This window comes from Poeciliopsis prolifica, unplaced genomic scaffold (assembly GCF_027474105.1).
Source record: "Poeciliopsis prolifica strain line A6 unplaced genomic scaffold, Auburn_PproV2 SCAFFOLD015, whole genome shotgun sequence".
Classification (NCBI taxonomy): domain Eukaryota; kingdom Metazoa; phylum Chordata; class Actinopteri; order Cyprinodontiformes; family Poeciliidae; genus Poeciliopsis; species Poeciliopsis prolifica.
In genome coordinates, this window is record NW_026562390.1 from 7171902 (window position 1) to 7198131 (window position 26230).

General features: G+C 36.9%; 1 protein-coding gene across 1 annotated transcript in view; it reads right to left on the bottom strand.

Moving 5' to 3' along the window:
- Window positions 1–1175: 1175 nt before the first annotated feature.
- rai14 (retinoic acid induced 14) overlaps window positions 1176–26230 on the bottom strand; it is a 38011-nt gene continuing 12956 nt past the window's right edge. Inside the window, 20 exon segments of the mRNA XM_055040383.1 lie at window positions 1176–2913; window positions 3333–3398; window positions 3501–3659; window positions 3893–4060; window positions 4169–4337; window positions 4540–5018; window positions 5153–5325; window positions 5328–5847; window positions 7862–7957; window positions 8481–8606; window positions 8867–8956; window positions 9247–9333; window positions 10695–10720; window positions 11200–11384; window positions 11485–11591; window positions 15328–15398; window positions 15575–15632; window positions 16769–16833; window positions 16963–17051; window positions 19990–20120. Coding sequence (XP_054896358.1) covers window positions 2827–2913; window positions 3333–3398; window positions 3501–3659; window positions 3893–4060; window positions 4169–4337; window positions 4540–5018; window positions 5153–5325; window positions 5328–5847; window positions 7862–7957; window positions 8481–8606; window positions 8867–8956; window positions 9247–9333; window positions 10695–10720; window positions 11200–11384; window positions 11485–11591; window positions 15328–15398; window positions 15575–15632; window positions 16769–16833; window positions 16963–17051; window positions 19990–20120 — 2952 coding nt within the window. The 3' untranslated portion in view covers window positions 1176–2826.

A 26230-nucleotide genomic window follows, 5' to 3' on the forward strand; every position in this document is an offset into this window, starting at 1 on the left:
CAATCGTGGTAACGTTTCACTCAGAAAGCATCTCAAACTACTGAAAGACCACTTTGACAAGATTATTTTGCCTTTTAGAAAGACGTGTGTAGTAACCAGTTACATGTACTTAAGCAATTTATGGGGGTGGGGAGAAATCTACATGTATGAGAAGCTTTCCTGCAACGTAGTTTTAATTTTATTGAAGACACATAATTAGGAAATATTGCTAATCTTAGAGAGAAAGTGCTGTCTACTCAATCCACAGCAAATAATTTCACAAAATGATGATCATTCAGTGACAAACCAGCAAATTATCTTAAAGGAAGATTTCTGGTTTGTGTACAAGCTTTTGTGTTCTGTCTATTTTTATCTACTATTACTGGAAGTCCCTTACCCTGAAATATATTACCTACCGAAAGAATAAATTTCATAGGCATTAATTAATAAAAAACAATTTCATCTAAAAAAGTTTCTTCTCCCTGAATTTTATATCTTGTAGTAATGATGATATTATTATTTTTTATTTGTCTTTAAAACACCAATATTTGCACATAACTTTGTAATTTCTTTCTGTCGAGTTGTTACCATGTAGTTTCAAAAAAATGCATCACAATTCCAAGATTTAAATTCAGGATGAATGTTTAAGTTAATCACCTGTTCTTATATTTCTTTATATCAAGGTGTTGCTTTTTCAAACATTTATCCTTCTTCATCTTCTTCATGGGTGTAGCTATGACTACTTACAACTAATAAATGAAGAATATAGGTGGGAAATTAATTTATTTTCCACACGACCTAGTGCAGGGGTGCTACTGGATGTGGATGGCTTTTTGCCCCTTTATCAATGAAAGATTTTTTTTTCAATTCAGTATTTGCACTTTTAAATCTTTCAAAAAAGAATTAAGAGTGACAAAAAAAATAAAGAACAGAACAAATCTGAAAGGGAAATATCTAAATTTTCTTAAAATGTTATATATTTTAAGAAAGGGACACACACGGAGGGGTTTGTGTGTCGACAGTACACAAATGTTTTCATGTTTGAGAAAGTAATGACAGTGACTCAAAAAGTAGCCATGGTAATATAAGCTACATTTAGCTTGTATTAAATCCTGCATGTTCATGTTGCTTCCAAGTATCAGTTGACTAATCTGAACCATGACAGGTGGCAAATATAACAGACACAGAAAAATAACTCGGCTTATCTTTAAAATTTAATAAAGTGGATGGTAAACAATTTTTTTCTTGTCACTACAAAACCGTTAGTAAACCAAACAACAAAGTTTCTCGGATTTCCCTTTCCTGGTACAAAACGTGAGGGATAAAGCCAAGAAGTTTGTCTCCTACAATCTCAGATATAAGATCTGTCAAACATCTCAGTCAGGTGTAAAAGGTTACCTGAGAGACTCACCCAAACAAAATCATGTCAGTGCTAATCGGTCACTGAACAGACAAAACGCTTTTCAGTAGAAATGTGGCCTCCCTAAGATCAGTGCTAAGGCAAAGGAGTGCAGAATGAAAACAATGAACTTAATGTGTACCTACAGATGATCGTTGGTTCAAACAAGGGAACTGCAAAATAAAATTGGGTGAATGTCAATAAATAATTGAGATGTTAAAAAGAAGTTTGATGATTTACAGGCACATGGCAGAACTCAGCCAATCATTTCCAGCCAACATGCTTTCAATGGTTTTCAAGTAAAAAAAAAAAAGTCTGCAAACAAGACAAAACAGTATGGAAACTAAACCAAGATAAAAACATATAAATATCAAATGCGCAGTTGAGCATTTGTCACAAGTGAAATGTTTTTCTTTCCTACAACAGTTAAAGTCTATTATATGAATGACAATAGAAAGATCTACAGTTTAGAAACAACTACAACAAATAGTGCTTTGTTACAAATAAAATCAGTCACGTGAAAAACTCATAAGTACAACCCTCATACAGTTACAGTACAGTAACTTGGGAAGTATTTCATTTTTTTGTCACTATTTTGGGAAGAATTGAGCTTTTTCTGTAGGTAAGTACTGAAACAGGGTACACATGCTTTCATTTTCACTCTTTTCAGTGTAGCTCCATTAATTGTTCAGGCTGCCTAATAATGTAAATTCTGCAATTTGGACAGATATGAGCAAATTATTTTATAAAAACGTGGGACTTCTGATAGTAAAAATGTCAGTGAGGCTGTTTCTACATTCTAGCATTGTTTGTGTCACACTGAAGACACATTTAAAAACCCAAATCGATGGTTTTAGCACAACCAGACCCTTTCTGTATCTATTATTATTGCTCAAAATCCTTATTCATGCTTTTATTTGGCAGCTTTGAAGATCAGTTTGTAAACAGCAGTTTACACAGTTTTTCTTCCACATCTGTGTTTACAACCTTAATGCTACTATTTGCACCTGCTTTGAACCGGTCTGCATATGGGGGCTGCTCCATCCAGTTTTACTTTTGTATACAATTGGGATTCAAAAGAAATCTTTCTAAATGCGGGAACCTGGCAGAATAAATTTTAAAAGACATCAAGGGTTGCTTGGAAAAAATAGTTGAATACTTTATTTTTGCAACTGATGCCTATTCTTTACAGACTAACACCTGGCTGAATTCCTTTCACATGTGGCTTCTGATGGGTGTGCTTTCCCAGGCGAGTCATCCATTGACAGAAAAAACTTTCATGTATGTGGAGCAGAGGGCTTTAAAGGTTCAAAATGACCTTAGCAAAGGCAATAAACACATACTTGTAAACCAACTCCTTATAAGCAAATACTCTGGGCTTATAAACAGGCACAATGTGTGTTCAAACTAAAAATAAATGTGCTTTTGTGGAGACTCCCAGCTGACTCTTAGCAGGCCTCCTTGGCTTGACTTGGCGCCTTGCACATCTTCAATATCTGCTTCAAAGCTTTCTGGACGTCCTCGTCCATCTGACCCTGAGAGAGACAGCACAAGCTCCGTTGTTAACTGGTTAACTTATTTTAAAGTTTTAAAGTATCAAAACTCCAAAGAATCGTGTGACCTTTTCTACAATACTGCAGCTTAACAACCTTTTGAGGTCTAAATGTTACCACAAATATTTCTTCACAGTTTTCATGTAAAAAATTCCAGGTTAAAATTTCTCAATGCCTTTTCCCTAACTATTAATTTAAATAAATTATGGATGTAAGTAAGCTAAGTAGCCAACTAATTTCCATACTCAAATGCATTTCAATATTTCAATCAAATTCTACATTATGCCAAAATGTCAACATTGTTTAATGGATATTGAATAATCCAGATTTTTGAAAACTGATTTGAAAGATTGCAGGCACTGGGTGCAATTATTAAAAATTAAAAATATTAACTGATTTACCTGAACCGCATAGAGAAGATGCATCCTGTAGACTGACACTATTTCATCATGCTGCTTCTTTGATTCCTTCAGAGGCAACACAAGGTAAAAACGTAGGTCAGCTACGCCACAGGAACAAATATTAGGATTGATGGTGACTTGATACGTATGATTTAAAATGAATCTTACAGCTAGCTGGTACTGAAGTTGCTTTAGCTGTTGCTGAAGCGTCTCCATCTGCTGGTTTTGCTGTTGCCTCTTGGACGGGGAGCAGGAAGTGTAGGAGAGCTGTGATAGGCTGTTCAGGGCTTCCTTTAGTTTGCCTACTTCACGAGACAAGTCATCTATCTGAAGATGGAAAAAAAGCAAAAACTTATATAACAATAAACATTATAAAGCAACAAAGAAGCTAAAAAGTGTTCTGATTGAGCTTTGTTTAACTACATATGCAGCTAAAGGAAATCTAGCATAAGATAACAGAAACTTCCAATAGTTAATTCTTACTTTTATAGTTTCTGATTAAGCTTTCTTTGAACTGATTTTCTGAAGCAGATGGTTCAGATAAACAGATAATTACTGACCCTCTTGTTCTTTTCTCTTTCTGATGCCACGTGATTTTCTACCAGCTGCTTGAGTTGACACACCGCATCCTGTGCCTCAGCAAGTTTGGAGGTCAGAGTCTGGTTCTCTTTCTCCCGTGACATCAAGAGCTCCTGCAGAGCTTCCCTCTCTGCACGATTATCTCGGGCCTAAAGGATGGAAGAAAGGGACAAGTTCAACATGAGAAGTTATATCAGGAAAGCATGGAGGCACAATGAATGCTCTCATGTGGATGTCTTTGTTTCTTTTCCTGCTACCTTCTGCCAGGCGTCCGCTGCTTCCAGAGCCATCTCATCCTGCTTCCTTAAGGCTGCCTGAAGGAGCTGTGTCAGATGGTTCACCTCACTCTCCAGCTGCTCCCGCATGGTCTCATGTTCCAGGCGGGGAACTGCATCTTCCGAAGTAACGTCTTGCTCTGCATTCAGCCTGTGTGACACAGAAATACAAGAAAATTAATCAGGCTTCATGTGCTTCTTCAGTTGGTAGATTATGCATAGCAATCAAAACCTTGTTTTGGAAGACCATCTTAAAGGGATAGTCTGATGTATTTCTAACTGGTTAGTGTGGCGCATAGCAGTTAAAATAATTTTTTACCTCCCCTCCTTTTTTTTAACGTTTCTCTCCGTACCTCTTTTGAAAAGCCTCCACTTGTGTTGTCTTTTGATGCAGCTGTTCTCTGAGGGTTTCCAAGTCACTTTCCAGCTCCTTGATGGCATTTCCCAGAGATGACACAACCTGTGTGTGGTCGGTGAGGGTCACAGAGCTCTGTGTCTGAGCCTCGGCCTCCTGCCTCAGCCGTGTGATGTCCTCTTGAGCAGCAGAAAGCTTCCTCTCAGTCTCAGCGAGCAAAGTCTGCAGCTCCTCCACTTTACTGCTCAGCATCTGGACTTGTTGCTCTGAAGAGTCGGCTGAGGCTGAGGGTTTCTCAGCTCGGGCTTCGGCCAGTTCTTTCTGAGCGGCAATCAGCTGGCTTTTGGTTTCACTGTAGGAGTGTGACAGCTCCAGCAAGCGCTGTTGCTGGCCAGCAATGACCTCATTTAAATCAGACTTCATCTCCTCAAAGTCTTTGGCTGCGGCTTCGACGGGGACCGTTCCCTTCAGGGCCTCCTATGCAACAGCAATTAGGAGATTGCAAACTGAGATAATGGCACAGTTTATGTAACTTGAAAAAAATTACATTAAAAATTAAAATAAGACAATTGACCTCTTTCTTTTTTCTACTTTGTAGATCTTGTTTTTACCTGGAGCACTCTGACTTCCTCTTGTGCCTCCTTGTAAAGCTCTTCGATCTGCGCCGATCTCTGTTCTTTTTCCTTTGCTGTCCGCCTCTCCTCCTCCGTCCTCTGCAGCGCTTCTTCCATCGGTCTGATTCGCTGAGCCGTTTCATCTTTTTCTGACTCCAACTGGACAAGCCGCCCTTCAGTTGTTTTATCTCGTGTTCCAGTTTCTTCACCTCTAGTTTCTCTGTGAACTCTTCTTCTCCCCTTCCCATCTGTGCTTTCAGATCCTCCACTTCCTCCATAGCTTGATGGTATCTCTCTTGAGTGTCTGTCAGTTTTGCCTGCAGCTCTGCTAAACTTTCCATCAACTCTTCCTCCCTTTTTTTCTCTCCAACACTTCCATCCTCATCTCTTTGTCTCTGTCTGTCAGAGTTCAGCTGAGCCTGAAGCAAGCAGTATTCTTTCTTGGTTTCAAGCAGCTTTATTTGAAGGCTTTCAAGTGCTTGTTTCAAAATCCTGATTTCCTCCTGGCTCCCACCTTCACCCCCCTCTTCCTGTAGTTTAATGGGATGCTCTCCCTCTTCCACCTGAGTTGTAGAGGCTACTTGTGCCGGTGAATGAAACTCATCCTGTGTGGAATGGAAGGAGGAGTTGGAGGCCATGCTGTCCGGACGACTGTTCTCCGTTAGCTCATTTCCTGGTAGGGAAGGAAGTCTCTGTGTGTTGAGAGAACATAAGAGTAAAAAGTTATGATTATTATTTATTCTAATCTCTTTGGGGAATTTTTTTTAATTATTATCATGGATTTTTAGATATATTGTTTTGTAAACTGAAAAGGAAAGTTAATAATTGTATTGCAAGTATTATCTGAAGCATTTTCAGGAATTACTTATTTATTTTGTATAACCAAAACTGTTAAACTTTAAGCAGAAAAGTTTGATTTTTGATTCAAATCAAAGTATATTGTAAAATAAAATGGCAAATGAATAAAATTTTAAAAAGTAAAAAAAACAAATAAACTAATAAATACTAATGCATAATGCATTGTTAAATGAACACATTACATGTTATGTAAAGCATTAAAAACAGTAGTGAAACCTGATTTGCTGAGTCTTCTCATGTTCAGAAGCAACACCAGGCTCGTGTAAACCATTAAAGTGTCTTTCAAAACCCATGCTAAAAAGACTAGATGGTGTTTTTTTATTTTTATTTTTAATGAACATCATTTCAAATTTCTTTAAAAATCTCCTTCAAATCACTCAGGTGAAGCACAGATCAAACTGTGCAGTTTCTTTGGGGGGATTTCAGTGACTGTGGAGTATTCAGATTCACCTCGGGTGTGCAACATTTTACTGTTTATCCCTTCTGAACAGTTTTTCCACAAACTCAAAAGAGTTTGTGGTTGTGGACTTTAGAGAATCACCAAATTGTGAAGTGGAAGGAAAATAATACATCTGCAGTGTAGATTTTATAATCAGCTCTTGTTGCTCATCAGGCTGAGTATCTAGTTGGTAAAATTCCACTCTGCATAATGTAAAATCAGAAACAATAGAGATGTTCAGTGAAAGCTATGGGGTTTTGCTGGGGAACATCAACGAACAAACAGAATCATTAACAAATTTCACACATTCAGCAGAACGTGGAGCTGTTTATGGGTTAGGTTACAATATCCAAAGCTTTGGACATCTACCAGAAATGTGTTCAATTCACCATCCAACACAGGAAAGATTATTGCAAGCCTAAACATGGCAACCTATTTAGAGTGACAAAGCAGACAAAGAAGCAGCCAAAAGGCCTAAGATAACTCTTGAAGAGATGTGAAACCATCAGGTGGGAGAATCTGTCAACAGGATATCTCCTAGTTTTACCCTTGGGCCTATGTGTGACAGAACAACAACACTGCACATCATCCTGATGAATAGAAATCCTGTAAGAAAATCTGTATGGCCAGAAAAACCTGACATATAGCCAAAACTACAATGGAATGGTTGTGTAGAGTAGAGTCTGAGTTTAGTGGTTCTAAATTGTATTAAACTCAGAAGGATCAATACAAATGCACAAAATGCTTTTTGAATATTCGGTTTTGTCAAAAACATTGAAAGTCTTGAGAAAGAAAAATTATACAAGACTTTTAATGTTATACATGTTTTTTTTTCCAAACTGGAAAGGTTCGATAAACATAAATAATTGAGTAGGGAAAAGTTTGAAAACACTTTTCAGAAATTGGGAAAAATAACTTGTTCAAACATTTCTTTCTAAGATGAACAAGCTGGGCAGTTTGCAAAAATGACAGAAGAAATTCCAGTTATTTCATAAATTTATTCAGAGAATAATTCAGAAAATGTGTCTCTCTTGAGGCCATCAAAAGTTATCAAAGTTTCCCTTTCAATTTAAATGTTTACCAACAAATGCTTACCTTAATCCTTACCCTAACTTTAAAGATATTTTGGCTCCATACATATACATATCCATTGCTTTTGATGGATTTAACATTTTTTCTATAACCTATAGGTATTTTAACAACCAAATCTTTCATGTTACAAAATTCCTTTTTAGGGCTGGTTTGAAGGATCTTGAGCAATTCGTTTGGTTATGCTACTTTGTGGCTGCTTTCGTTATTCTCTACCTATAAATACAGTGACATCATACACTTTAAAACTGAGTAAATTTGGTGAATCTATTCAGGCTTTACCACTTAAACATGGAAGTAAGCAACAAAGACACACATACCTTCAGTTTGTTTGCAAGCTCCTGGTTTTCCAAAGTAAGCGCAGTAATCCTGGCTTGCAGAGCAGAAACCAGAGCTGCAGACGCTGTGTGCTCGACCTGCCAACAAACACATATATTCACATGCCAAAGAGACGCATAAAGGTAGCATTAGGGACCTCCAGGTATCGTCAGGAAAACAACACAAGTTGTGACATGTTGTAAGCTTAGCTTAGACCTCCTTTTAAGAAGGCGGATAAGTCGGAAACATACTAAACTTAGAACAATAACTTCAAATGAAACAAAAATGACAAAAACAAATTAACTAGGATTGTTTTTTGAAGGTTATCTTTAAAACAGTTTATGTCAAAAAGTCATTTGATGTGGTGAATAATGTCAAAATATTCTTAAAACTCAATGAAAATTCTTGATCCAGTTAGAAGGCATTACGAGATATAGCTGCCAAGTGTATGGTTTAATAAACATTCAGTGTGTGTTTGTAGTTCTCTACACTGTGTATTATTGGAGCTGCAATGATGTCATTCTTTGTTTAGCTCTTACAGTCTCATTCACCCAACAAGCTGCCCAGAAGCAAAGTAAACTCGCCCCACACAGTCCGTTTGTTAATCATTATTACCCTCACCTCCATTTGAGGAACGGTCACCGTCTCCACCGTTTGCTTCAGGTCTTTGATTGTCTCCAGCAACATGTTTCTCTCTTCATGGAGCTTCTCAACCTCTTTCAGTGGTAATCCTGTAAACTCGTCCTCCTTTGCAATGTGGGGAGGAGACAGAAGTGAAGGGTTGTGGCAAAGAAGGGGAACAGACAAATGGAAAAACTTTTGCCAGGCTTAATTTCCTCCTGCTTCACAGATATCTGATACTTGGTGTTGATTTTTTACATAAATTTCAAATCAAATAGACTGAGAAAATGTGAAATGTTGAAGAGGTACAAATAACTTTGATGGCATTAAACAATAAATTAAAAAAACAGAAAGTTCTTAGCACAACCTTTTCAGTTTAGCCCTACCTTGTAGTTAAATCTCTTTGGAGTGTCACCTTTGTTGGAAGCAGGAGTGCTGGTAGGAGTAACAGCAGAAGGAGAGGAGGGTCCAGAACTCTGAAGGACGATCAGATACATACATTTAGGATTCATTTCTACTAACTGTATAAAACCATCTGAGTTTTAGAGAAGCTCTAAGCTGGGCTGAAAATTAATTTTCATCATTAATAACTAGTTTTTCTAATATGATGGGCAGTAGCAACACAAATAAAACAACAACAAGCTGGATTGCTTTGAGAAAACAGAAAGGGGGACAGAACAGGAAACACAACAACAAATCAATGACAGTAATTCATTATTTATTTTATTAATTCACTTCAGACATGCACAGAAAGACATGCATTTACCTGCAGTGGGCTATTAGGAGGTGGAGGTGCTTTTCGTTTTTTGGGAGTTGTGATCCGCTCATCACTTAGCTTAGCTACCTGATCATGCTAAGAAGCCAGTAGGAGAATCAGACAGATATTGACAAAAGGAGAAAGAAAAATCAGAGGTGGGATTCAGTGCTGGTTAGTAGAAGAATGGTCAAACACGTTTTAAGTTTCATTCTGAAAAATCAGGAGGCGATGCATTTTTTTTGTCACTCATTTCAGAAAGTGAAACTTACATATTTATAGGCGTAACTTCCTGAAGGACAGGTGTGGACATACCCACCAACCTTAGCCTGATGGGGGCAGTCCCCACCAATATTTCCTTCTTTTTATTCTTTATGTGTCTGCATCTGTGTGCAGACAGTAACTCGGCAGCAGCTGTGCGCTGTATTCAAAGCATTAACAAGCAGTTAATGCTTTGTAAAACGTAAATGGCAAGTTCGCTCACTGATCTAGTGGATTGGACTTACTGTGAGCGGCAGTGCCTTACATGCGCCATTGTTTTACATTCAATCAGGAATATCAGTGAGGTGGAAATGACACAATCAAGCAAAGAATCTGAAAAAGGAACGAGTAGTTTTGATATTGTCAATCCTGCTAGATAACGAGGTCCAAAGGGATCACATTTGACAGGTCAGTAAAAAGATTTAATTATAAAGGAAGTGGGGAGTCGGTTATCTATGCTAGCTTAACATGTGCTGCTGCTGTGCAGTTCGGAGTATTTCGGTTCAATTAACACAAAAATAAGGTAACCTACATTTTCTGGCACTGCAGGTATTTAAGTTAACTTTTCAACCATTGTGAGTGTTCCTTCCTAATGATCGCAAAATGAAAATTAAAAAACATAAATCTCTGTTTGGTGCTTTTACTTTTTTTGTGTGGGAAATGTTTTTGTGTTGTTTTTTTTTTTAGTTTTAATTCCTCGTGCACTTGAACGTAATCTTTGCTCTGGGCTTACAGGGCTGTGTATTGGCTGCCATGGCAACGGGTTATGCACGGTGACCTTAACATTAAGCTCACCTTAATGACTGAGAAGAAAAATAATGGAGCCGCCTGTTTTTCTACATTTTCCCAGAACATCATTGCATCATTTCTTTGTAGAACATGGCAATATTCAGAGCAATCATCAAATAGGAAGTAGCATAACCATTAGAAACCTCCACGCTCCTCCTCCTCCCCACCAGCTTGCAACACAAAGTTACACCCTTAATTCAGATGTAAATATAAGCTCTACAATCGCACAACAATTCTGTAAGCTTTAAAATTTCATTTATAAGAAAGTCATAATCAGTGTAGCACTGAAGTGTTTCGAGGTAGGTTAGAGCAAGCAGATTATCACTTGTGCTTGATAATTATGCACGTTCAAATATTTTAGTAGCTTTGTAGTGTAGCTGAGCAGACGTTAAATGTCACAGATATTTTACCTGAGGACTTCTTGGAGACTTGGAATCTGTCAGGGGGGTCAATAAAAACAACAAATGAGCATTTTGAAAACATGAGCAGAAAGTGCAGTATGTAGAGAAGTCACAAAGCATAGGACAGTGAGATCCTCTACAGATGAGGATGTTTTTGTCGACATTATGCCCATGTATACTTGGCTTATTAAAAATGCTTATTTGCGTAACCAGGGGCTGGGGTCAAAAATTTCAGAGTTCTGGCATCCAGAGCTAAAAGTTTAAGCGAACACTTCAATAAATCATACTAGAAACACTAACAGTAACAACAGTATAACAGTAGATGGCAGTGTTACTATATTGTTGAAACCTTTGCAAAAATCTGTTTCCTGATCTTGCTTGAAACCTAAATTTTGGTTTTATTTAAAGTAAAATACCAATTAAGGCAGGTTAAATTAAAAATTGTAGTTGAAATACTGTATTTACACTGCCTGTGTATTTTTCTGTGAAAAGTCGATTTAATTTTAAGTCTTACCCAAAAGTGGATGTCTGTTCAGAGCAGCCAAGAGGGCAGTCTTGGCTTCAGAGCTGCCCAACATCTTGGTATAGTGTACAACATCATGGCCATCTGAATCTACAGCGGACAGGTCTGCTCCCTTCTGAGCTAAAACCTCTACCGCAGCTACTGCGTTGGATTCAGCTGCAAGCATCAAAGCAGTCCTACAACATGGACAGACCTTGTAAATACAAATGAAAACATCCAGCTATGTCCAAGAAAATGGACATAGCTGCTTCCAAGTGAGTGTTATTATTTCTTTACCTGCCACAGTTGTCAGGAGTGTTGATTTCAGCACCACAGTCTACCAGAGTGCTGCACACCTCAGGATGACCGTGTTTGGCTGACAGCATCAAGGGAGTGAGGCCATCCTTCGATACAGACAAACATTGTAAACATTGAACCTTGTTGTACTCAACATATTATAGATTTCAACTGCTAAACACAGACATCTATAAACCACTGTGCACAACGCAAAGCTGTGATCTTTGTCATGAGCATGTCAACTGTCTGTGTGGTGAGAAAACTTAGAGCTATGTGAAAAAGAATCAATGTGACCTATTGTTGTAAATGAATATCACAGAAATTGCATGTCAAATGTTCTGTTTTCTTTAATGGTCTGGACATTGTTCAACCTTAAATTTTGACACCTTAAACTTTTGTGTTATTATTTGAATTAGCATATCCTGAAATTATTAGAACAAAGACTAGTTCATAAGCTCAGGAATGTACATATTTTTCACAAAACAAAGAGTAATTTTTCTATTATTTTGTCTAGCAAAGGACAGAAAAGAGTTGTACTAAATAGTAAATAGTTAGGTGTATTAAACTTTTAATTAGTCCTCTATGTGGTTGTATAGAAATAGTAATTTAGTCATTAGCTGCTGGGTATTTTTCAATGAATACCATATGTCTCTCAATAACATGTCAATCCTTGTAGGGAGAAACTTCCAAAATGGCAAAGCTGCAACTTTAATGAGTGGGTTCTGCAGAATTTAACACACAGCTGTCAGAGCTGACTAACAGCAGCAGTATTTCATAAATTGTAGCACCTTTTTCACCTGGACTGACAGATTCTAACCCCAATCTACCATTTAAATATAGCCCTGTGCTGAATGGTTGTTTTTACTCACACGTAGAGGCCAACATGGTTAAAAGAGGCAAGATTTCTGACATATTTGAATATCTCAACAATTTTTTCTGGCTATCTTCAACAGACTAGATTGTGGAAGATAGCGCCCACTTTGGATTGGATACATATTTTATTTATCAACACTACAAAATTTGAAGAAAGCTGGTTTCCTATGTTTGTAAAATGGAGTCTAGAATCACAAATGTTTCACCAAGTTCTATTTAAAAACAACAACAAAAAAAAAACTCTTATCCACACATGAAGAGTTCCAAAACCAAAATATCTGAATAACTATCCTTCCAATGGCAATTTCTAATAACCCTGAAACATGATTTTCAAAAAGAGGCCCAGACCAACAAGCAAAGGAACTACATGAAACAGCAAACCACGTCAGCATAGTTGGGTGTTTTATATTACAAGGCTGCTGCTGTTTCCACAAACCAAAGAGGACAAAACTATGTTCGGGTTTTTTTGGAGCTCTGTTAAAGACTTTAGCAGGCCTGTCGGCTCTGCCCAGATTGTGTTGCAGCTACTTTGGAAACCAAACGGCAAAAATTATTTTGTCCTTTTCTGGGCAACAGATTAAGTGTGTGTGTGTGCGTGTGTGTGTGTATGACTATACAGGTGTGTTATTTGGCCTAGATGTGTAAGTTTAGTTATGTTCATAACTTGGAGGCATTCTCTCTGACAAATTACCCACATTTGGGCAAAAGTGTAAAGCTTAAGGAAGCCGATGAGAGAAATAGAGGCAGTAACTGAACACTGGATCAGTTTCTGAGGCTTTAAAAATGCTTACCTCAAAGCTTAACTTGATCTGGATTCAGGACAACTATTAAAATGATTTTTATGCTGTGCTATTCCCTCAAGAAATGCTATGAACATTTTGGCGTTTGATCATTTTAACGGAATCTAATTTGTAAGAGTTTCAGACTTCTTAAAAGGTTTCTTTTTTCTGTTTCTCACATGAAGTTAGGCTTTCATAAATCCAGTAAGAGATAATCTGTTTTTTTTAAATTGCAGAATATCCCTTTAACATATTTCCATAAGTCAGTAATGTTTTATTTAGTTTGCCACTCTGTCATTCAACCCCCAAATTGACAAGACCTTTAACCTCACACTGAATCATTGCTAGATAGTAAATACCAATAAACTACAAAGTACTGGCAGTAAAAAAACATTCTGCACTATTCCACGAGGAATATCATTTACAATACTGACCATGTGACACATGATTAGCATACATTAAATGAGTACTCCATATGTTTCTAATTAGAAACTATAGGTTCCTATCCTATGAACAGCAATTATACCTGAAAAAGGGTTTTGGATGAGAGGAAAAATGTCTTCAAGAAACACAAAAACATAGGCCATCATACATAAAAACTAGTTGTGCAAATGAAGGTAGTACAGCTTAGTGCAGGTGCAACATAAAATCCCAAACACAGATTGCGTTTTTCATACTAATGCTGAGGTTTATAAATTACCTCTAAAGGCAAACTAGATGTTATTATACACTCTATTAAAAAGCTATAAAGCTAAAGAAGCCTTAAAATATAGTTTCATCAACTGAATTTGACAAAGAACGATTAATGTTTCTGTTTGTTTAACTTATGCAGTTGCTTTTCAAATATGTATGACTGGCCAGATGTTTCTCTGTTTCATTTCACTTTGCACTGTGTGTTCATTAAAGTCAAATCCAGGTACAGCAATATGATACAGCTGTGACGTATGCCCCAGGCCAAAGAGCTGGCATGTTCTGTTCAGCATTAAAAACTTTGTATTCCAGATGACCGGTTCACCAGCACTAACAGCAGACAGGGAGGCTCAAACTGCTCATACACATTTGCAGATAATTATGGCTGGAAAAGTAAATGATCTTCAGCGAACATGACGTTATGATTTCTCTTGGTTTTTAACAGAAGACAGAAGTAGAAATATGGCTGCCTTCGAAAAACAAATTTTAGTGAAGGCTAATGATTAATTGCTAGCAGTTTTACTAGACTTACGTCTGCATGTAATCCTTATAGCAAGATTACAGTTCTATTTAAAAATACCTGCTATGAATTCACCTCAAAGTCCTGAATCGTTGTGACAAAGAGAGGAACTATGTTTTTTTTATAAAACTTAGAACTTTTATGTATAAAACCATGGCTAACATCTGCTTTAACCGGACATAAATGATCAAATTTACATTTAAATTCAATGACAGATAAGTGGGTGTCATAATATACTATGAGTTTATGTCAAACAAACCAGAAAAGAGCATAATAAAATGGAAATCAACTTGTTTTCCCCCCATCTCTCATTTAAACACATACACAAACACACATGCCATTTCATGGTTTCACTTCCCAGCTGGATAAAAACCACAGACATGGTCTGTCACTGCAATGGAGACCACATGTCTGCACCATAAGTTCCCACAGAACTCTGACCTTCTACCTTAAGCACACACACAGAAATTAATCTTCAAACAGATGACAAATGAGAGGAAATGTTGGCTGACGAGGCTCCCTTCTAGTGAAGCACACTGCAGCTAATTTACATATGTCAATGTTTTCTTTCTCTGAACATAGTCTAGAAATGAACAAAGAGGCGCACCGTAGGAGAGCGCCTGTTAGCACTACCGAGGTATGCACCAAAGTTTTTCACCAGTTGCAGTTTCAGAACTATGCATTTTCCTGCCCCGTCACATTGCCCCTAGGGATCCAATTCCTTTGATGAGACACAAAGCAAAGATGGATTTCCATTTTTTGGTTTGATCAACTGTTAAAATACAAATATGTTCTAGGTTTTCCAGACCTATTTTCATTTAATTAAAGGGAATTGGATCCAATGCACTTACTAAGATCTTAAACCATTCTCTAGCTAGAAAGTAGCAAATGTGATGACAGTGTCACATCACATTTTAATTCTGTTGGAAAGAAAAAGAAAGTGAGGGTTAGATAGAGCAGAGGAGGTCATAAAATACATACTATATCTTTTTGGTTGATGGAGGTTTTGAGTTCACACAGCAGCTGAACAATCTGGACGTTCCCACCAGCAGCTGAGGATCAAATGAAAAGAAACTCTGTATCATTTAATTCCAATTATGGAGGATGAATTTTATCCAAATGAAATTACAGCTTAAAGTTAATCCTCCAAGAAACATTCCCACATTCAGACCAAGTCTATATAAAGGTTCCTCTGTATAATTAACTCTCAGGCTGCTGAGTTACCTACCAGCATGATGCAGAGCAGTTCTTCCTGAGTTATCCACTGGATCAACAGGACATTTACTCTGGAGTGAGAAGAGGGAGCCATTTAGCAAATGCAAAATTTCAAAGTGGACATGCTGCGTTTTTAGCTATTGTTTCTTCCTAAAACACTGAAAAATATCAACAACAAAAAAATGTGCCTTGTTTTTTGTTACATTTGGCCTTTCATTTAGTTAACTGTTTTTATAAATTGTGAACAGCAAGTAGTTGGTAGTTTACAAAATCTGACAGAAAGAGCATTCAAGACATCTGCTATGCAGCAGACTCTAGTTTGAGCAAGGAGGCAGGGTAGTGTGTGCTGAGGTGATGCTGCAGACTGTCATGAGGTAGTCAAGTCAGCAGATGAGAGTGGGAATAATGTGTGTTACTGCCTTTCTGTCCTCCTGACCTACTGATCTGTACACACATTCAGCAGGATAAAGAAATTAAGCCCTGAAACTGTCTGGTTTCAAGCACCATGGCAGCAAAATGACAATTCAGACAAAAGGCTTCATTTGGTTCAGATCTTTCATACATTTTGTTATGTTCTTAGACTGCAATGCAGAATTGATGTTAGAAAATGTCAGATGATGCTTATATTTGCTGACATTAAACCTAGAATTAACAGTGCATTCAGAAGTATTCATCACACTCAAATTCTCTAACATTACAATTAGAAAATGCATGCACTTTTGGGTATTTTATGTGATGGACCAACTAAAAAATAGCATAAGTAGAAGGAAAATTATGATACTTTGTCTACAGCTTTTCTGTAACATATATATATATATTAGCTGGTTCAAAGTGTTGTTTTGGTCTGAATGCAAATACATGCAACCTTATTTTTTGTTGTACAAATAGTTGTAAAACCATGCTTCACTTATTATACTTTATAAATATGCACCACTTTGTGTTGAAAATTTGAATAAAATAAACAGAAATTTGATTCTATAATATGAAAAAAGGGTAAACAGTTGGTTCGAATACTTTTGCAAAGTGTTATAAAGCTCAATTTGTTTTTAAGCACACACCAAACACCCATTGACAAATCTGAAATTGTTCTGACACAATGTTTTAAAGGGTTTATTACATAAATTTAGTCTAGGTCATAAACATTATTATTCTACGACAAACTATGTTTTCTTAAAAGCAAAAAAAAACCTTGGCTTTTAAACATTACCTGAATAAGCCTCCTGCAACATTCCAGATGATTGTTTTTGGCAACCAGGTGTAAGGGAGTAAAACCTTAACAAAGAGTCATGAAAATGTTTTAGTTAAGACAGAATTAATTAATTATAGAGATAATAATGTGAATTCTTTCTAAGAGTTTTCTTCTACAGTTACAAGAATGTAACTTGTGACTACAGTACATACCAGCAGCATCTGTGACTGAGAGGTCAGCTCCATGAGCCAACATCACAGCGAGGCATTCTGTTAGGCCACGAGCAGCTGCTACATGAAGTCTGTTCACAAATCCAACGCGAGGAACAAATTAGTTACAGAATTACAACAAGTATGTTTACATGACACCTCATTTGTAACACAAAAGTCTGATGTTCCGTAAGGAACATTGCGATTTTTATTTCTATTCGCGTCTAACAGAATCTACAGCAGCTGCACGTCTCAGCCACGGTACGGACCACATTACAGCCACGTGCCGGTGAGCAATGCAGCTTGGTGCCGGTTTTACACACATGAGGTAAGCGTCAGGGAAGCGGCTGTCAGTAGAAACAGAACCAAAACATTTCTCAGTCATCATATGGAAATCATATCGACTGCAGTACTCTGGTTACTGTAGATTCAGTGTAAAGAGAATAAGGAATTCTTAAAAACATGCATATTGCCTGACTTAATTTAAAAATATACAAATTGTAATTAGTTTTATATATATATATATATATATGACATCTTGTCTTCAGTCTGTGGCTTTATTTGATAGAGAAAATGAATCAGTAATTCTTTGAACTTTAAAGTATCATCTTGCTTTTTCCAACTTGTCTAAATTAGAAACCCACTCTTTAGCTTTTAGAACAAAGATTTTTCATCCTGTTTCTTACAATAAGATATCTTATTGCTAGTCCATGAAGCCATGAAGCCAAATTTAATAAATTAAGATACTGACATTTACTAAAAAACACAACAACAAAAACAAGAGAAAAACACAATTATTGAATGGTTTCTTGAAATCAAGGTAATGAGGAATACCCAAATAATAGCATTCATTCAGAATGTATTGAGAATTTATGCTGAGATGCAACATGTTTTTTATGAAAAGAACGTTAACACAGTTGTGTGGCTGTAAGGATGAGCCACAGATCAGGGACGCTAATACACCTAGCAACGTCACAATACAGTGGATGGAGAAGACACCGTGAATGGATTTTAACCAGTAAAAAAAATACTGTCATGTATGGCTCTTTGTTATGAAAAATGTTGGCCTAAAAGGAATAGATTTGGTAGGTCTGTTCATTTTCTATGCGAAGTGATTAATAGAAGCCTATGAAATAGGGATCTCTATGGTGATTGCTCTTACTGCTGGAAAAGTCTTATTTTGTGCCACCCTGGACAAAACTGCAGATGTTCAGTGTTTTTAACTGACATTGGAAACAATGGTGTGTTGAAGATAAAAGATGTCTCAATATGGAGGAGGCGGAGTCACCTGGCCAGCTGCTGCAGGTTTATTTATGATGTGTCACTGGCTGGGCCATGCAACTCCTAGCAGATTTCACAACAAACTCGCTCCAACCTAATTCCTGTTTATTTTTGTTTCATTGACAGCAGCATAGATCGTTCACAACTGCCAGCTCATACAAACCAAGTAGACCCATAAGTGGGACAAAGCTGGGCTTCTGCTTTTGACAGACTAGAAAGAAACCTCACTAGCTCAGTACACAGATAAGCAGGCTGGCAGTCCTGGCAGCAAAGATAAAATGATAAAGCAGTGGCTCAGCTGCATTAATGTCTTAGAAGAGCTCAGTTAACAAGAAAAGCCTAAAATCATCAGCGCTTAATGCCTCTCAGATGTTATGCCATTTTCTCCATGTTAACAGACGTGAATACCCCTCTGATGAATCTCCAGTGCATTTTCCTCAACTTTAGAGATTTTGTAGAACACCTTCAAGAACCAGATTTCATTTTTTAATTGAAGGTTATTTAAAAGAAAACACATGTGAGTACCTCTCACATTACAACATTAAATCTTTAGGTTTAAATAAGTGGATTAAGTTTCACTAGTGTGTTGCATCAATAAGTACTTTCACTGTTTTAGGAAATACAAAGGAGAGGTATTTGTAACAATATGGAAACATTCTACTAACAATTTCTGTGTACCTACAGTTTTGACGGTCTGGTTCCACTGGGTTTCTTTGGACCAATGATAGTTTTAAAATACTGCCTCGTGCCCATGAATGATAACTGTCAAGCAATATGTGAGGCATACATATGCAGAGGTCAATCAATACAATTCCCTTCCACCTCTGTGAGCAAAATGAAATAAACAACCAGTGTGCATGCCCTGCCTCGCCTTAGGATGTGCACACACACAAAGAAGCACACAACAAGCTCTGCTTGCCTTACAAATAGGTTCTATTACCATAGAGATGCTGTTTATGTGATCTGTAAAGAAGTTCAGTTCAAAACCATCGCAATCAATGTTGATGTATCAAAATTGTGAGTGTACATCCGTTTGAGCGGATATAGACAAAAGGTCAAGGATTAGTGCTGGCCATGAAATGAAAAGGCTGTGTGTTTGCAGCGGCTCATGAAAATCTGCATATTTGTTTCTCACTGCATCTGATCCTGTTTCCATGCACCTAGCTCTGTGTGAACTGCTCAGCACGCTGCAGGAAAGAAAAAAAAAAGAGGTCAAATATGAACACCTCGGCTCTGTGTCATCAACAAACTCAAGTGCCGAGGCAACAAGCTTCCCTGATACTGCAATGTAAGCTGGATGAAGGCCGATGTTTCAAGACATATTTTTAGAGATGCTCATTCATTTTTCATGTTGTGTGTTGGAGCATGAAAGCGGTTTCATAAGCTAGTGACCTTGGAAATGCAGATTTCTGTTGACTCCTTAATTAAAAAGAAAAACACACAAAAAAAAAAAAAAAAAAACAGACTGAGAGTCTTGAGTCCAAAGGACTTCCAGATAGTTCTTCGAGGCTGAGTTCAGCATTGTATGCTCATTCTTCACAAATCCCTCCCTGTCTTTTATTATGTAAATGATTCCCTCTGAAGAATTCCTTTCTATGAGAAAAAAAATAGAATGGGATTCTTGTGCATTAATTAGACAGTCATTAAAACATAGCGGTATGTTTTTCCTGGTATAATGAGATTCCTGAGTTGATTTCTTAAAAGGACAAACAAAATCAAACCTAAGCAAATGATCAAAAGAAAGCTTACGCTGATTTCCCCTCGCCGTCCAGCTTCGCAGCATTGGCACCTTTCTTAGTGAGAAGGGACACAACTTTGTCCACCTCGCCATGCTCCACAGCAGCAAGCAGGCGCTCGTCGTTTTTGTTCCACTCGTTTACCTAAAGGACAATTTGAAAGAAAGACGATAAGCCACCAGAATAATACATAAAAATACAGTATTTACAAAATAAAATAAAAATACAAAAAACAGAATGTATTAAGTGGAAGAGAAAATGATGTAGGACTCCACATGACTAAGTTTGAGAAAACAAGAATTTCACAAAATAGGTCATGTTGACCTGGGAAATGAACAAGGATCAAAGTTGCTCAGAAAGTTTTTCAGAAGCTCATGTCACACTGTCGTTTATATTGCAGAAGAGCTTCCCAATTATTATTTTCACACAAATATTTTACCGTATATTTTCTACCTCAAATATCAACAAACATATGCCAATATTGAATGACATCTTTTCTTGTATTTTAAATAGGGTTAATGTTAAAGTTGGGAAATTCTGAACTTTATACTCTGATAAACTTTAAGAACTTCAATAAAAAAATGCTTCAGTTACAAGGAATGCTAATAACTGTGGCACTATCAAAACAATCTACAATTTAATTCCAATTCAAAATATTGCTTATGCATAAAATGCTATTATTATATGCCACTGTATTGAGAATTCATTAATTTGCAGGTTTTTAAGAAATAATGAGTAGGTTGCTGTATGACAATTGGGTTCTTTAATTCATTGGTTTTTTCCTACCTCTATTTTAACTTCCTTGGAAGCTCTGACAATCTGTCACTGTGATTTAAACATCTGAAAATCTAAATAAATCTGAAGAACATCTGAAAGGCTAAGAAATCCAAAACCCGAGGAATCATTCTTTGAGAGAACAAAATGTTATTTCGCTCTGCTTTTGCATGTACACACAAATACACACAATTTGTTTTCATATCGTGAGCACACACTAGGAAAAGTTCCAGAAAGAATGAGCTCTGAGCAACAACATACACAAACCAAATGGCCACATAATGCGTCACTGACAGGCCATTAACACTAAAACAAGTCATCGACTGGAAAGCTTTAAGAATGACCTCATTCACATCTCACACTCAAATGAAGTTTGTTGGAATAAAATACTACAGAGCAGAGATTTGGCATAGAAAACAGTATACAAAATAATTTGGAGACCTAAGTGAATAAAAGAGAAACTCAATTTGAAGTACTTTATGAAAGCAGGTTGGAAAAGAAGGAAAACTGAACCCTTGGCCCACACTGACTTGGCAACATAAGTTCATTAGTCAGCTCTCCCTGCAGCCACCTGTGCGTATTAGTCTGCAGTCCAGTCTTAGTATCTGACCTGATAGCCCACTGACCTACACATGGAAGCTGGTGGAGCTCTGGCTCCATTGATGCATGTGCTAAAGCTCATTTTAGAAATAGCAAAATGTAAAGTTATCACGAGAGGGTGTAACTAGCCTGTAGGGCAAACACCCAAGTGCGATCACTGCAGTACATTTTGCATAGCTGGTGGAAACTGGAGGGCTATAAAAATCCCCTCAATCACTGGGACAGCTGGGGTGACCACCACTGACCTCTGCTGCCAAAGACACAAAGTCACTAACATGGAAAAGTGACATGAATACTGGAATTAAAAATATGGCTTGCAGAGGAGAATTTTCAAGTTTTGAATATAAGAGTCTCAAGTTTAGAGAGCTATACAGCAACAATGGATATGGTGTAAAAAAAAAAAAAAAAAAAAAGCATAGATATATGGAAAAGTGTCCCATATCCACAGAGGAGGATCTGTGATGCTGTGGGCTTGTTTCTCCCAACAGTCTGTGTGAGCAAGCATCATTCTTCTCAAATTACAAAGGAAAACAGATACTTGAGTACATTTTCATAATCAATGAAAATGACTGCAGCTTTATCGCAATGACAAGCTGACTGGCCTCTCCCCAGGAAAAATCTCCACCAAAATAAAAGCATGAATTTCCATGCACAAATTAATCTGATAAATTTAGTATTTAGAGAGAAAGCAAGTGAACAGATGTAGCTTTTTTAAGGTCAATTGTCATTTTACGTATTACACTTAAATTAAAAGTGGGTATTCACTGTGTTTTTCATGTTGATGAACAACTTGACATAGAAATTATTTATTAGATATAAAAACAATCTTCTTCTGTCCTCATCTCAGTTTCTACACCTAAATGATACAGAAAATATGTGGGGTGAGTTTGAGGGAATAAAATACAGGAGGTGGCTGAGAAATCCAAAGAGATTTTGTACAAAGCTTTTTCTCTCTGTATGCTCTAACTTTGTGAAATTACACTAAAAGAGTAGACTGGTTGACGCCCTGTTGGCAAAAGCGGAGTTTCAATACCACCAAAAAACTAAGCTAGACCTCAACAGAAAAAAAACTTGCACTTTTCTAAATAACCCCCCCCCCAAAAGAAGGATCTGTAACAATGAATGGCAGGCAATGAAATGCAACACAGTGGGAAACATCCTTGCTACACCTCCTTAAGGAGTACAGGTTTCTTTTCTTCTTATTTTCTTACTCTGTCTGCTTGTAAAAATAAATAAATAAATAAATAAAGAGCCCCGTGATTTTTTCAGTCATGTGTTTTTCATTTACTACAGAGGGCATGTTTCACTAAAATAGTGAAAGTTTCTATAAGAATAAAGAAATCTGAATGAAATGTGGACATCTGAAGTATATCCTGTGGGACATAAATAAAGAAACATCAAAGGGACTTTGTTTACAATATTCATTTGCTCAAAATGAAAAATATGCAGCCTTTGTTCAACAGAAATCAACACCCCCTTATCTTGTTTTGTGGATACCAGGAAGGGCAGATCCAACGGCTGTAATTGAGTGGCTTTATGATCCGGAAATGGTGTCAAAATAAACACACCCCCATAAGCGACAGACTAATTAACACAGGGAGTTACATTAGGCATTGTCAATTTATACTCATTATTCCCTCAACCTAAAACTTGTCTAACATTTATTCCTTAATCCTAACTGGTGTGTGCCTTCATGGCTCAAACCAATAAACTGTACTGATATCCTTTAATACTACATCTGATCCTGTAATGTTTGCATAACCCTGTCAGGAATAAATCAATCTTAATCTTCTCATTTCCACAAGCGATCCCTTAAAATAAACTTTTCTTGCTTGTGAAGTTGATTTCAACCAATAAGTCATAAATCGTCAGCGCCCCTAGAGGTCCTCTGCTCAAATGGTCATTTTTGGGAAAAATTCAGTCATGCCTATTGAATTTCAAGTGATGTGAATTATATCGATTATGTTTAACAAGTAAAAATGGAGCTAAGTATGCCATTAGAACTTTAGTCTTATTATTTAAATCTCTTAAGCAGCAAAAATTGCTAACATAAAACAGTGATAATACTCTGACTTATTAATTTAAAGAGTGAGCCAAACACAAAATTGTGCAAGTACTTCAATGTTAATTAAAATCCAGTCTATTAGCAATACTACACTGGAAATATTACTTCATACATAAATAACACTAGCAGTACTATGTTCCTCAGCAACATTTGCTACCGTTTGCTGTCCATTCATAAGAATACACCTCTTCCAAACATCCATGATGACTTATATGGGGAGGTAGCAGTCCCTTTTTTTATGAAATTGATTTTTAATATCTACAAACAGTGTAAGATAATCTATAGAAAGGAAAACCAGCCTAATTTCCTAATGTGTGCTCTACAGTTCTACTTTTTATGTCATGTTTATATCGCATGTTTTCTCTTTCTATATTTTTAAGTATTAGTTTATTAGAAGCTGTGATAAATCAGAATAAGGTTTGGGCATCAAATTTATTTCCTTTAAAACTAGTTTGACATAAAAGTCAAAACCCTGATGAAATCCTCAACAGAAGCACTTACAGGGAAAAACTGAAGAACACAGTTGTATGACCACGTGACCTTCCTGAACAAAAGAAATAACGGACAGTCAGGTCGGAGCAGAATGACGTTGACAGCACCCAGCTACATTGCAGTGGACAGTTTTAAGTGGAGCGGAATGCACTGCTCCACTTTCGGCCACATACAAAGCAAGTGTCATCGCTGGGAGGCTGATGAAAAAATATATAATATGCTGGCACAGTTTTCAACTAAAAAAATGGGATTTAACAATAGTTATTTCTCAGTTGTCTATCCTTTAAACCTCATATCCTTAGAAGCTAACTTCAGATCAGAGTTTACCAGAAGGAAGTAAAATCCCCTTCCTCTGCTGCTGTCAGTTCTGTTTCCTCTTGTTCTTTCTTTCCCTCCTCGTGCCTCTATTTCAAGTTTATCCCTGTCTTTCTCCTTTTTGTACTCCAGAGTTTGTTTACATTAGAATCGGGTGTGTGTTCCCTTTCTGTCCTTAGCCTGATGCTCATTAGGACACACAAAGCGTGAGCTGATAACACTAAGTGTTTCCTGTTTGTCCAGGCCTGAGGGCTGTCTGCAAGGACAAGCGAGTGCAGAGCCACTGTGTAGAAGGAGTAAAAAGGCAGTTCAAGGGTTTGGAAAGACATACTGAGAGAGAAAGAGATAGCAGAGGGCTTTAATTCCCACTATTTGCAGTCTGTTTATTCTTCCTTAGCCTTCTTCTTCCTGTTTTGCACTGACCCTTTTAATTAGAAAATTAGCAATTCTTGGAAGATAAATAGAATTATGAAGTGGAACGAGAAAAAAATACATGTTTACATTTATTATATTACAAGAAAAATATGAGAAGTGTGGTGTACATTTTTATTCACAAAACCCAGTCAAATCAGAAGCCACCGAATTAATGCATTCATGACGTGTGTGATTTAATATCTGTATAATTAGAGCAGTTCTGTGAAGAGCTTTGAGGTTTGTTATTGATGAATAAACAAAATAACAAGCAGGTCATGGAACAAGCAGTTCAGAGAAAAAATGTGAAGATGTTAGATACGTAATATCCCAAGCTATAAATGCCTCAAGGTGCAATGTCCAGTCCATCATCGAAATCAAAAAGAGTAAGACGAACCTAACAAGACACAAACAGGCCGAGCAAGCAGTTGAACTGAACAAATCCACGCTCAGATTGGAAAATCTGTCAGCAGGACAATTATTAGTCGTTTACTTCACAAATCAGACATTTATGGAAAAAAGGTAGGGACCACAGCATGCATTATGTGGAAGATGAAGTTCAAACACCTTTCACACTGTGACACAATGTTGGCAGCTTTGTGGTGTTTCTTTCACAGATATAGGAAAGGTGAGAGGTGATGAGACACCTTTCAGTAGATATTAAATCACACAGCCAGAACTGCAACTCTGTGTCTTAGAACAAAGCCAGAATTAGAATGTCCCAGTCAAAGTCCAGCCCGAAATCCAACTTAAAAATTTATGTTTGCATAGGTTCTACAGCTATTTACATTGAAAGGTGTTTATGAATGACTTACTTTCAAGGTTATTTCTGAAAAGAAAATCTGGAAGTCATGTAACATTTTACTTCAATACTAAGAACAAAAACATTAGAAAGCATTCAGTGACTGAAAGAAAGAAACTATTCAGTGCTTTTAATGTGGGATAGTTATTAAGTAATATGACAAAAAAAAATAATTCTAATAATTAATTTAAGTCAAGTTAAGTCAAGCTTATTTTCCCCAATGGATTTATGTCCAGAAAATAAAACTAACACACAAAGCAAAGAAACTGGAGGGTTGATTTATAACTTATAAAAACATAAATTTTTGCTTGGGTAAAACTAAACTTCAAATTCTGAAAATTGTTTCTTGAAGGATAAAATAATTGGTCACCATGGCATTCGGTTTGTCTGTGTGTGTGTCTCTAACCAGACATAGCTTAGGAATAAAGAAGTATTAGCATAAAATTCAGAAAAAAGACTGCCTGGGTTAAAAAGAAAGAATGTCAAAAAAAAAGACTAACAGACCTCCCTAGATAAGAGCAAGAAAGTCAAAGCCATCCCAAATTACTTTGATAAATCCTTTCATCTTTTATCAGACGGTAGGAAAACAAAACACCATCCCTTTTTCTAAATCGTACACTAACCCACATTTGTCTTTTAGAGAAGTAAGAATTATGCAGTCTATGGGATTTAATGAGAATGTAAAGTAGGTTAGACAGGAGTTAAGACGCAGCCTTAAAAAGATTTACTTCCACAGAGGAGGAACATGGATGCAGGTTGAAAAAGCCTAAGAGACCAAGGAGTGAAGTACTAAGG